We start from the raw sequence: 13,630 nt of genomic DNA, 5'->3' as shown, positions 1-13,630 counted from the left end.
GAGCACTCTCCCCCTTCCCGGGCCCACAAAGCCTTTGGCTGCTACCCACCTTCTAGGCTTGGAAGCACGGGTTGGCTTCCTGCACCCAGACCCAAAAGAGCCTTGAGTACGCCCTGTCATCATAACGCCATCTGCATACAGAAACTCGATTTCCTATTACTTGTCACCTAGCATTCGCTTCTTATGAACTCGTGGCAGCTCTCAGGTGTGGGCTAACCATTTGTGCTCTTCTAGATGATTCAGGTGAGTCAATTTATAGGCATTGGGTAACTGTTAGATCAGTTTTTCCAACCCTTTCTCAAAACACAAACGCCAGAGCGCCTCATGGATTTTGGAAGAATGGGGGAAGAGCACTGAAAACTGTGGGACTGATTCTGAGGTACACAGAACTTGGGAACCTGGCTCCCTGGGAAGGTGTCAGGGTGTGGGGGGTACACAAGTAGGCTGACCCTTCCTCTGCGTTCCTCCAGAAGCCCAGGCATTCAGAAGAGCTCCCAAGTCCCTTCACATGGGAATCATCTCAGCCCTAAAGCTCAAGTTCTTCGAGGACAGCCACTGCCATGAAGATGGGAAAGGATCTTAGTCCCCGTTGTGGTCCAGAGAACTCACCTGCCATCCCAGGTCTTGGAAGCTCACATAAAGCTCATGCTTCCTGCAGGCCGTTTTCAACTCACTGCTGTTGTAATCTGTTGGAGGAGGTAAGATGCACCCATTAACTCATTCATTCTTTCATTTAAATATGGATGTGGGAAGCTTTGCCATGGGCCAGGCACTGTAGGAGGCTAATGACAGCAGTGAACAAGACCTCTGAGCAACACAAACATGGGCCCCAAACAGCTCCATCAGGTTCCCTGTGGCTCCCAGATTCTCACTCATGCCCTCTTGTTTACTCTGGGGTGAGTGCTGGGCAGACTGGCACACAAGGTCATTATCAACTTCAAAGGACTCTTGACCAACAGATGGGCATTGTGAGCCCCTGCTGAATGCAGGGCCTGTGGAGAGGGCACAGCAAGAGGCCCTACAACACCCCTCGGGCCCTTACTTGGAAGACACTGTATTCACAGTACAGGACAACCATACCAGGTGGGATTCCCTATAATTCACACAGGGCGGGGGCTGTGATGATAGCTGGATCAGGAAAGCATCCCGAAGGAAGGGTAACCAAGAGGGAGTCAGAGACAGAGGGAGACAGGGCAGCAGGGATTGCTCTCTCTCTGGCATCAGTCCCCAGGCTCACTTCCAGGGTTGAGCCCTCTGACCTGCACCAAAGCAGACTCCTAGGCCAGTGGTGTCCTGTGAGAGCCTGTTCTAGCACGTATGATGCAGATGCTGCTAAGCTGCCCCAGCCTAGAGGACGGGATGGCCCAGGTTCACTGAGGCCAGCTGGAGCAGCTCTTCCGTGAGGTGTCCTCCGCTAAGCACCATGGGAAATAGGAAAATAAGTGACATGAGGCTTGCATCCTCCAAGAAATTGGAGAGACGAAGGGGTGGTGTGGGACATGGACACAACTAACTCAGATAGACAACAGTGTGGGCGCTGTGGGCAAGTGTTATGGAGAAGTCCCACTGGGAGTCCAGGGAAGGATCAGTTAAGGGTGGAAGCCAGAGGAGAAGTGAGTGGTTCTGGTGGAAGGAAGTTAAGGATATGTGAAGAAGAACCAATCAGAGGAGGTAAAGCTGTGGAAATGAATGGCCTAGAACACCAACCAAAATGGTGACGTAAGCCTGCAAAGAAAGGGTTTGAGCCAGAGAGAGACATGTTCAAAACTATGATTCCCAAGGATCAACTGGTAGTGGTGTTTCAGAGATGAAAAAGAAGGCTCCAGAGAAAGATTCTTAATCTGCAATGGACTTTGATAGATACAAGAGCCTGAGGTCACGCGCATGCCTTCTCTCCCCTGTTTAATCACACGAGCCAACGAACTACCTAATTGTTTAAAGCCTATTTGCACTAGGTTTCCTGTTACTTGTACTCCTGGGCCTCTTGGCACTGAAGTAATATAGGACACGAAGATCTCATGAGTGAGGCAAGAGACAGACAGTACTGACTCGGCTCGGTCACCTGCCCTGGGAGGAGAGACAGGCTACCTTTCTGAGGTGGCTTCATCATCCCAAATTTATTCATTCTCCCTTCTTGCCTTCTTCAGCTTGCAGAACCACCCGAGCTATCATTCCAAGTACCCAGAAGACATGACTGCAAAGCCACACTGGAGGGAAATTTTCACAGTGGAGGAAACCAAAGACTCCCAGTAAAACACAAACACAAAAACCACCCACGAAACACCACCCCACAAAGCAAGACGAAAACCTGCTGAAAATAATCCCCCAAGAAAACATCAAGCACACAAAGAAACTATCCCAAAAGTTAGAATATAAGAAAAAACACAGGGACCACAGGCAAGAGTAGTCTCCCAAGTGGGATTACAAAAAGAATATATAAAATAATGGAAGAAATAAAATAGGAAACAGAAACCCTACAACAAGGACATATGGAGAAAAAAAAAAAACATGATAAAAGAACAGGTGGACAGGAACGAAATGGAAATTTATAAAGTTCTACTGAAGGTAAAAATTAATGGATGGGTTAAACATCAGATTAGACACAAATGAAGAGAGGATTAAAGAGCGGAACAATGAATTTGAAGAAACGTCCCCAACTAAAACTCAGAGTGCAGAGGCTCAAGGGTACCACTCCCTCTCTATAAAGAGATAATGGAAGACAGAATGAAAAGGCCAATGAATTTCTGAAGAGAATATCAGGGGAGTAACAACTGAACATTGGGATGTGTGGGAATTTTCTAGAAGAAGAGCAAACATCTTTATATTGGAAAGGCACACTGGTGCCTACACACTAAGCAGAGTAAATAAATTGCAATCCAGCCACACATGGTGAAAACGTAGTACGTTAAATGCAGAGGAATTCTTAAACTATCAGAAGATAAGAAAATTTGCCACAAAGGAACACAAGGCAAATGGACAGTTAACTTCTTTGCAACAAAAATCTACAACATACAATGTTTAATACCATAAGAATGATGCCATCAACCCAGAATTCCATACCCGGCTATGTTGGATATGTTTTTGTGTGGGCTACCCAGCTTCCAAGAATACTTCTTACGTGGAGAAATTCCTAGACAGGTGGGAATAGAGGCCCCATCTCCCATCAGAGGGCTCCTGCCTTCGTCCCCTGGCCACTGAGTACGGGCTCTTGACTTGATTAAAGCCATGTAGATGCCCCCACCTTTGAGGGAGTGACCCCAAGGGGAAACCGAGAATGGGTAGCATGGCGGCAAGTGTTCCGGGTGATGGCATCCAAACCACATTGTCCTTGTGACCAGGTCTGAGCTGGATCACTCGATTTCCTGTTTGGTTCTCCAGCCTTCTTGTTGGTTGGATGGGTTCCTGATACGCTAATTTTTCATTTTAATTCAAGTCTGCTTCTCTTCTACATAGTCAAGAAGGGCCTTGACTGGGTCATTGGGGGATAGGGAGTGCAGAGCACAAGGGCGGGAGGGAGGTCACTATCTACAGGCTTGGTGGGCCTGTCTCTCTGATAAGGTGTCTTCTGAGCAGAGACCTGCAGGAATATTGGCAACAGGGCAGGAGGCTCTCAGGGGAAGAATATCTGCATGTGGGAACGGTCAGTGTGAAGGCCCAAGTTGGCCTGTTGTAGAATAGCCTGGAAGGCCACTCCTTGTTCATTAAAAGCCCTATCTTCTGTCTACCTGCTGCGCACATGGCTAGTGGATGTTTCTCGTCACAGTTCCGTGTGGCTCAGCCCTGCCCACACCCGTGGGGAGAAGGGAGGCAGGAGCTCCCATCCTGGCCCTTCTGACCTCCCTGAAGCCCTCTCTCCTGGCACCTCTTCTTCTCCAGCCAGCTGCAAGTCTGAAGACTCTGTGGCCCTGGTTCCTTGCACTCTTGAAGTTGTCCTGGGTTAGATGATCTGTGATCCTGTCTGGAATTTTCCCTGCCTGACCTCAGTTGGCTTGGGTCTCCACAAAGTAAACATCCCCCCAAATGCCTTCTGTGTACTGGGGGCCATGATTGGAATCATTAGCCACATGAAAGGCAGGGGCTTCTAGGATACCTTTCCTTCCCAGGTCGGTGGACAGGGGCAGTGGGCTATGATAAGGAATATTATATCCTGGCAGAGCTAGAAAAACCATGTGATTGCCTGACACTTCCAAATCTCTCCATAGGTTCAGGATGGGGGCAGCCACCAGAAGACCAATCAAGATGGCCCCGAGAAGTACACAGCTTTTACCTGCACCGACGGTTCTGTCTGTGAGCCTCCTGCAAACTGAACTCTCTCAACACTCAACAAAGAGAACCTTCTCTGCAAGAACAGCTATTTCTTTTAGAGCTAGACACTGGCGTTTTTGTTGTTAAGCAGAGATTGGGGCCAGAGAGAGGAGAGGGAGGGATTCAACTCTGCTGTCTTTCCTCCTACACTTTCAAGCCACACTTAGGTTTCCTCATGAGTCCACGTTACGTGTGGCACAGAGCGTGTAAATATTTGTGAAGGTCAGTGCTTCTCAAAATACCTGTGTGTGCCCCTCAGGGGTCAGCGCCCTGGGCTCCACAGTGGAATGCCACTGCCCTGCACAGTTTTTTTGTGTGTTTTTTTTAAGGACTGACAGATTGCAGAAAAACATTCTCCCACCCCGGCCCCTTGATACTTGTTTGGATGAATGGTCTGGATAGGGCCAGTGACAGGAAGACATCTGCTTCAGTGGGATAAAGGAAGGCAACACAGCTTTGTCCACATGGGTTCACCAGTTGAGGGGAAGGCAGAAAAGAGAAGCCATATTGCTGGACAGAAGGAACCAAGCAACCAGCCAGCCAGAGCAATAGGCTGGAGGCTGACACCAACATCCTCAAGGGCAACGGTCCTCCGTCTGACTCACAGGTGGCCCTGGGCCCACCCCAGGAGACTCACTAGGGAGTGGGAGCCCCCTTCAGACCCTCAGGCCAGAGTTCCTGGAAACGAGTTCCCTGCTGTCCAGCTGAGTCTGCAGCCTCTAGAACTTGAGAAGCAGAGGAGAGGCGCACACACAGGTGCATTGTCACCCTCTTCACACTCGAAGCCTGTCTTGGGCCACCTGGCCCTCCCCAGGATGCAGATGTGGTGAAGGCTGGTCTGGGACCCGAGACATGTTTTTCCAAAGAATCTGACTTTTTCCAAGTTGAACGCAGAAATTACAGTCTGGCTTGCACTCATTCCATGGGATTCTTTGGCCCAGAGCAGGGGGCAGGACAAGAGGGACTCAGGCCCAGCCCAACCAGGCCCCAGGTGGCTGTCCTGAGTACCGGGACAAGCACAGCCTCGCCGCAGACAGGCTGGGGCACAAAAAAATTTGGTTACCTGGTGGCAAAATTGAACAATCATAAAAGGCCCCGGGATTCATTTCTCCCATAACCAGATACGGGCCGCTCCCTAGTCTACTTTCAAACAGGAGAGATACATTTTTCCCTCGCCATAGATTCTCAGGCTTTGGAAGTGTCAGAAGCGCCACGCTGGGGGAAAGGGAGCCCCTTTAAAGCCCCAAGACAGCCCTACCTGTCTTTCCCCTAAGTGAAGAACCCTTGCCAAAACCCTCCAGGCTCTGTCCTAAGAGAGGCATGGACAGGCAGAAGTGAGGACCACGAGTAGGGCAGGGGCAGGGAGGGGCAGGGCAGGGTGGGGTGTGAGGTGGGCGGGGGTGGCGGGGGGTGGGACAGGCTTCAGCGCACGGTGTGTTCTTCTCACCCTTTGCCAAGGGACGTCTGCCTCTCACCCAGGCCTTCTGGACCATTAAACCAGCAGTACGGAAAGTATCACATCCATTCCCACCGGCCAGACTAGCGACCAGTGCCACCCTGTCCGCACTGGTCGCTGACACCTGCAAGGGGTGGTGCGTCCAACCCTCCGGCTGGGGCGTGGCCTCGCCTCCGCCCACGCCTGGGGCGGAGCTCTCCTGGGGCCCCACCGGCAGGTCCTTACCTGCTGTCTCATCCGGACCAAGGTCGGAACAACTCACGGATGTGCGGAACCAATACGGAATGAGCTGTGTGGAGGCAGGCTCACCTGGAGTCCCGTGGTTGGATCACCTGCCCTGTCCGCGCACTTCAGACACTACCTCACTCCCGCATCTGAGAGTCCCGCTGGGAGGGAATGGGGGTGGGTGGGTGGCTGGAGGCCGGTGGTGCCGCCGGGCCCACCAAACACAGCTCTTCACTCACCCACTGGCCGGGGCTTGGCCCCTTCTTCTGGCCCATGGAGGTCCCCGCTTCACCGTCCAGGGTCTGTCTCACCTCCTCGCTGCCCCCCTGTCCCCCGGCTGCGGCCTTGTGTACCGCACATCTGATCTGTCCCAACAGGAGGGGCACATGCCATCCAGCATTCCTGGCATCCGCCCTCCTGAAACTCTGTGCACGCAGTGGAGCACAAAGGAGCCATAGGCTAGGAGGGGTCGCCCCGCGGCTGGCTTACTTCTGCAGAATGGCTCCCAGGCACGAAATACAGTCTCAGAGGAATGAGTCTGACTCAAGGGGGACCATCGAGGGGAGGAGGGCAGAGAAGGGACAAAGTCAAGGCAAGCACAAGAAACCAGGTGAGAGGGAGGAAGAATGGAGGCAGCAGGCCAGTGGCGACCTTGCCAGCCTGAGGGTTTCTGCAGAGGGGCAGGGCCAGTTTTCCTGAGCCCTGGCTACAGTCCTCCCAGAGCAAACTTGTTTCTAGAGAAAACAATTCACTACTCTGATTTCCCTTCTCTCCTAGAATGATGGAGCCAAGTACAACACCCAGCTGTTAGAAGGGCACCTTTGTCTTCACTGATCGCTCCGAATCTCCCAGCCTGCTCAGCCCGTCTCATCTCTCCCCGTCAACCCATGGAGTCAACATGGCCATCGAGCCTATGCTGGAGAACGCCCAGCTCCTCGTGCCCCGGACACTGTGGAACCCCAGGAAGGTTTTGAGTTCTGGTGTCAAGAATCTCATCAAATGTTGGGGGGCGCGGAGGTGGATTTTCAGAATCTAGATCTTATTTACAACCTGGATGGCTAGACAATAGGGAGGTCCTGTTCTTCTGTGGGGCCGGGATTTCAAGATCTCCTGCTTTGTGCTAAGTTGGGTAGACTTTGGCCTCTTCTCAGCCTTTATCTTAATTATCAAAGAATACAGAGATTTGGGGCCCCTGGGTGGCTCAGTGGGTTAAGACTCTGCCTTCGGCTCAGGTCATGATCCCAGGGTCCTGGGATCAAGCCCCGCATCAGGATCTCTGCTCAGCAGGGAGCCTGCTTCCCCCTCTCTCTACCTGCCTCTCTGCCTACTTGTGATCTCTGTCAAATAAATAAATAAAATCTTTAAAAACAAAAAAAGAATACAGAGATTAAGTATCTTGAAAACAGACAGAGGCTTCTCTCAAAGACTGATCACCAAGACTCCCCATACTTTAAGTACCTCGGCTCTCCCTGTTCCCTCCTAGACTGAGTCTCCTGCCCCCGACACCATCTCGGGAGTTAGTGGCTGTTGGTGAATTATTTAGGCCTCTTACAGCTCCTCTTTACGCCTGTTACTGCCTTTCAGCGTTACTGGCTATTAGTACATTCATAAGGGGTAAACCGAGGGATGGGGTAGAGGGAACCTATGACTCCTTGATAACTTTAATACCAAAGGAGCTTAATGGCAAATGAGAGTCGAGTATTATAAATACGGAGTTTGAAATGATTCTAACTGTTGAATCACGAATGCCATGCCTGTCCACCACAGCTGTGGGGAATTAAGATTTGATTTCATTTAGAAAGCTCTGAACAAACCTCTACCTCTTGACCAAGACATCTGGAAGCCAAGCTGCAGGCCCTAAAATTTTAATTTAAGATCAAAAACGACAAATGACAATTCCCAATTCCTTTGAAGAACCGTAAACAGCTAACTCAAAACCCTGACCCAGATCCCTTCTTCTCAAGCTCTGGATTTCCCCAGAGGGTCAGCCCCCTCAGTCTTGGCCTGCCAACACATGTACGCACATGCTGCCCTAGTGGGGACACCTGTCAGCAGCTAGAAGGCCAAATAAAAATTGATCTGTCAGAATGAGTCCCCCAGCCTACTGACTGGAGTTCCCGGAGACCTACAGCAAGATTTCACAGTCATCATAAAGTTCCCAAACCACTGTTTGGCAAACGATGAGGTCTGGTTGCCTTTCTTTGGCTGGAAGCATATTCAATGGTCCTGATCGGGAAGTTCAAGAGATAGAAGAGCTGAGCCATCAACAAGGTCAAGAGCTTATCTAAATGTACCAGAGCCACACTGTCCCCACTAGGATCCTTAAAGACACATGTCTGGGTGGGTTGGAAAGAGGCAGACGGAGCAAGGACTCTGCAGTGCTAACACACAGCATCGGCAGCCACAAAGGACTCCTTCCAAAGGACAGGCAGGGTCACGAGGACTCGCTGGTTTGCAGATGGTTGGCAGAGGTGCGTGGTGGCCACAAAAACATCAAGGATGAAAGAGGCCAGAAGGACATCTAGCTTTACAGGAATTGTTAAAAGTGGCAGAAAAGCTCCCAAATCCCAAACTGTCATCTACCAAAACAAAGAGCACTTCCAAGTCACAGTGCTGGCAGCCGGCGGGTTGACCTGACAGAGAACCCCAGACTCACCAAGGGACTTGACATGGCGTTAATGCCTCCCTCCGCAGCCAGGTTTTGGAAAGATCCTGGGAAATCAGCTCGATTGGTAGCTCGACAGCCACCCCCACCCCCCAAATGCAACCATCCCTTCAGACCATTTGTCACAGGCCCCCCCGAAGATGAAGCAATGGACCCCGAGAGAAAGCTCCTCTCGAAGAGGGTGAACAGAAGTAACCAGAAAGACCAGCACGTGAGAGCTAACAGACCTGAGGGTAGTTGGCTGGTAGAAATGGAGGCTGAGAAAGAACCTGCCAGATTCACTGGAATCCCTACCAGGGCTATGCAGCCCACAGTTTGGACCATGACTCTTAAAACATGTGCAAAAGCGATAAACAATACTGTCCAGATGACATCTGAGCCCACTGGAGAAGGGCGACGTAGCCAACATCCATCATTTGCTGGGAGCAGACAGCTACAGAGAAACGAGGGTAAGTGAAAACCATCCAGGGCGCCTTCGATCCAAACCCACACTTTGGTGCATGTGTTTGCAAAGTCCGGCTTGAAGGCCAAGTACAGATGTGAGAGCACATTCTGGTGGGTGGTGGGGAAGGCGGAGGGACGCAGGCTCTTGGCCTCTCCCTCGTGGTGGCCTTGCCCGCCGGCCCAGGCATCTGCAGCTCGGTTCCAAAAATAGCCCCGTATTTCCCTGCCATGTTTCACCTTGATGACAGGCAACTTGATGGATTATGTTCACTTCTTTGCCCAGATGCAGGATGGTCTCTGATGGGCTTCCGGTGGCCGTGATTTTGACAGAGAAATATTAATTCCCTGGGAACACTGTGGAAGAAGGGGGGCAGCAGAGGCCCAGGAATCTCCTCTTTCCAGAAGACTGACGAAGGAAAAGTCCTGCCTGGAGTCACACCAGAGACCACAACGTTTTGTCTCGGACGTATCTACCCGGTCCATGGAGGCCCGGCAACATCCGGTCCCATGGTAGCCTGGAAAGAAGGCACAAACCGAACGACCCATCTCTCTGGGGAATTCTCTTCTGGAATTCTCTCTGGAATTCTCTTCTCCAGGAGCAACCTCTTCCGTTGTCGGTCTGCTCCCATTAATGGCAAGGATAAGTAAGGTAGAAAATAACAAATATAGAAAGTAGCTCTTCAGTGGGCCTACCCTGACCAATTTCTCTGGCCTGAGAGAGGGTCTCTGAAGCAATAAGAGTGAGGAGGTCCCTTCCTGGTAAATACTCTCTCAGTCGTGGTGGTGGTGGTGAGGGGGCTGGTTCTGGACCTTTGCACAGGTGAGGTGAGAGGTAGCTGTCGTGTCATGAACTCTTCCGTCCTAGCACCACCGGAAGGCGCAAAGCATATTTGCAAATACTGGGTTGGGAGGTGGAGGTGGGACACTTGCCTCTTATTACACACATGATCAACTTTAATGCTCATGTTTAATTGAGACTTATCAAACTGAGGGAAAAAAAAAAAACGTGGAAAGGGACTCAGAAGAGAACAACTGGATGACACGGGTAAAAATCAAAATCAGAGACATGTTTTCCCAATTACAAGATATGGTGTGTGTACTTGGAGGAAGCGGTGATGAATAAATCAAATGAAATTTCAATTTTAAAAAAGCAACCCACATTTTAAGAGCTGCCTTCATGTCTGGGGCCCCAGCACCAAAGTGACCACAGCGCATTAATTAATTGAAGCCTACTGCCAGCCATCCCCCGAAGGAAGACATGGAGCAAACTTCCTCTGAAGAGAATAAAGGAAAGCAATCACTTCTTCTTTTTTTTTTAATTTTAATTTTTATTTTTTTAAAGCCCAACTGTTTCTAGTGGTAAATACAGGAACACCCACGCTGTGCCACGCATGTTTCCAAGAAACACCAGGATGACAAAAGCAGCAAAATGTCACCTCATGCTGGGTGGCAGGTCCTCGAGCCCCCCAGCTGAGAGCCTCGTAAGAGAAATGGCTTATTAAGTCAGAACCTAAAATGGAGATGCTTCTTCACAGTGAGAGGTTGAGTACCCAGGGAGATGGTCTTTCTGAGAATGCCATCAACGAGGGAAAATAGAAGAGACAGCGAGATTCCTAACACCACGTGAGCCCATGGATGTAGCCAGGCCTAAAGCTATCCCCCTAGACCTCCTAGTTCACGAACCAACGACATCTCTCAGAGCTGGTTGTTTGAGCGGACCTCCCATCACTGTCAGCCAAGAGCACTGACCAGTACGAGTCCCTCTTACGCAAGTACACAAAGTGGGTTTGTATGCCACAACCTCCCAGGCATCACACCAACTAGAAGAAAATCTGGGTGTTCTCAGGATCTTTATGTGAATGAAAGAGGAGTTGGAGAAATCTTTATCAAATGGAAGGGTGTTCTTCCGGAAAACCAGACACTCAGGACATCTCTAGCCTGTGGACTCAGTCCCCAGAGAACAAAGGTCCCCGCTGACAGCCCTAGGAACCCTGCTAGATAATTGGTGGCCACAGTGACGTACCTGTGAGTCTTTGTATTTCTGGGCAGAAGCTGTTGGGCTGACATCATCAACACGTCCTTGTTCTCACTGAGGCCCATGCATCCTCCCCACCAACTCCCCAGGCTTCCTGAGAACATGGGCTCCACCCAAACCTACCGGAAGCACTGGAGACCCGGGAAACATCCTGGGACTGGGTGGAGCGATTGCGGCTCTGCTGTCGGCGCCTCCCAGGGGCTGACCTCGTGGTGCGCACGTGGACCTCGCTGACCTTGAAGAAGGCCACCATGAAGGGCTGCTTGTCGTAAGGGCCGTCTCTGCCCACCAGGCCTGCCGCTCGAGGGTTGATGGTGAGTCCTTGAATGCAAACCACAGCATGGCTGTCTTTATTGCCTGGAAACGGGTTCCTGCAGCTCCCTGGCCACCCAAGTGCCCATCACAGAGTGAGCATGAGGGAGGAGCCCTACGCATGCTCAGAGCACAATCAAAACACTCCTTCCGAAGTTGCGTGCGTCAAAGCAAGGAGTGAACTCCCAGGCCTCGCATTCCCAATACATTTTGCCCTACACAACCATTCTTCCTGCTCATGTGCCTCCCAACCAGTGGGGGAATGGACTTTACAGGCAGAGTGTGCCCCGTCTGAGGTCTGGTGTGGGGACCTGGCCTGGCAGCTTTGGTGCTACAGGAGGAGGGGGTGCTGGCAGAGTTCTCGTGCAAACTTGCCCCCTACCCAATGGTGAGAATGCAGACAGGGTCTCCTCTCCCCCTGCCCCTGCAAGCCATCTTCCTATAGTGGCCCCTGGAACTCAGATCACCTACTATCTCCAAGTCCTTCCTGCAGGCCTCTGGGAGAGATCTTGCTTCCTAGTAGTAGTTACAAAAGAACAGAAAGTGAGGTCATCCCGGGGCTGTGGTCTCCCCCAGAAACCAGGGTTCTACTGTAACTGTTGCAAATGGAATGGATGAGCACTGTTCACTGGTTCTGGCAAACTTACCATCCCGAGTCACCACGCTCAGCTGAAGCCCCATGTTGTGCTGCGGGGTCACGACCCACAGATTACTGGTGGCCGTGATGTCAAATTCCAGCCAGCCTTCTTCTGAGGCCCACACCACGCGGGTATCCAACAAAAATAGGTCAGAGTCTCTGAAAGGAAGAAAAGATTGCTTGGTGAGGCACACACCACCCTCTCGGCCCATCCTTTCTGTCCTGCCTTGGCCTTAGAATGAAAATGCCAATGTCGGATCGGGTCCACCCAAGAGACACCACATATGGTGCCCTGCTGTGGCTCTGGCTCATGGGACACCCAGGACACATGCATGACTCAGTGTGGAGAGGCATATGTGCTAGGGAGCAGCCCAGACCAGAAATGAGTCTTCTCCCAAGTCTAGGTGGATCCCTCAACTTCGTCAAAGGCCTTGCTATGGCTGTGCCTGCCGAGTCTTGCTGGGAAATAAGGAAGGAGGTGGGGGGCAGTGGAGGGAGGGCTGGAGGAAGAAAGAAAGTCATACTATTGCTTACTTAATGGCAAACAAACTCTAAAAAGGGAGCAGGGCAGGGAGCAGGCATGAGAAAAAGGATTAGGAAAATATTAAAATAGGATTCGTGAGCAAAAAAAAAGTTGTGGCTTTATTCAATTTTTTCTTTTTATAAAATGAGGATCTGACAACCTTCACATGTTAATTCCTGTGAAATAAAAAAGAGAAACAAGAAGCCACATCGTATTTGTGGGTAATCATCAGATCCTTGCTTTTAATTAAGGCCTTCGAGCGGTCCCTGCTGCGTGCGGGCTCCTTTCTCGTGGGGATGCGGTAGCTGTGGATGGATGTTGAGTGATTTTAAAGTTCATCCCAGGGACGCATGGGTGGCTCAGTTGGTTGAACGTCTGCCTTCGGCTCAGGTCATGATTCCAGGTCCTGGGATCGAGCCCCACATTGGACTCCCTGCTCAGCAGGGAACCTGCTTTGCCCTCTGCCCCTCACCCCACTTGTGCTCTCTCTCAAATAAATAAATAAAATCTTTAAAAAAATAAATAAACATGTGCAGTGTTAGCACATGTGGAACTTAAAACAACAACAACAACAACAACAAACGTCATCCCAGCACAGATAGGAGCCGTGGCTGGGGTTTGTAGGCAGACTCAGAATCCATTCCTTCCACTGGGCTCCACAGGCCGTAGTTATATTATATCTTTGTTTTGGTTCTGTTTTACAGTTTTCAGCTAACGGAACCCTAGGATTCGCAAGAAGATGGAGTGCGGGTTTCTTCCTGCTCCCACACATGTGATGATAGAGCAGTGTCAGGAGATGGTCCCCTTCGTGTGTTTCAGGAACACTCTGAATCTGAGTTGACATCCCAGGGTCACTGACAGAAAATGGCAGGGAATTCCCAAGCAGGGCAGGGCAGGGCACCATTCTGGCCATGGGAAGATTCAAATCCTCTAGTGCCATCTTTTACAGGATTGAAAGTTTACCAGAACACTGCATTTAAGACGAGCATTGCAATACAAACACTGTGTACTGAAACTGGGTACAGGGT

General features: G+C 50.8%; 1 protein-coding gene across 1 annotated transcript in view; it reads right to left on the bottom strand.

Moving 5' to 3' along the window:
• Window positions 1-13,630, bottom strand: part of LOC111156661 (bone morphogenetic protein 6) — a 147,959-nt gene that overhangs the window by 1,647 nt on the left and 132,682 nt on the right. The window contains exons 3-5 of the mRNA XM_022517690.1: window positions 12,090-12,238; window positions 11,254-11,451; window positions 610-686 (exon numbers count right to left, since the gene is read on the bottom strand). Of these exons, the coding sequence (XP_022373398.1) occupies window positions 610-686; window positions 11,254-11,451; window positions 12,090-12,238 (424 nt within the window). The remainder of the gene's footprint in view (window positions 1-609; window positions 687-11,253; window positions 11,452-12,089; window positions 12,239-13,630) is intronic.

The sequence above is a fragment of the Enhydra lutris genome, unplaced genomic scaffold (assembly GCF_002288905.1).
Source record: "Enhydra lutris kenyoni isolate GAN:26980312 unplaced genomic scaffold, ASM228890v2 scaffoldscaffold48, whole genome shotgun sequence".
Lineage (NCBI taxonomy): Eukaryota > Metazoa > Chordata > Mammalia > Carnivora > Mustelidae > Enhydra > Enhydra lutris.
The sequence above is the reverse complement of the archived record's forward strand: the minus strand, read 5'-3'. Positions and strand labels throughout refer to the sequence as shown.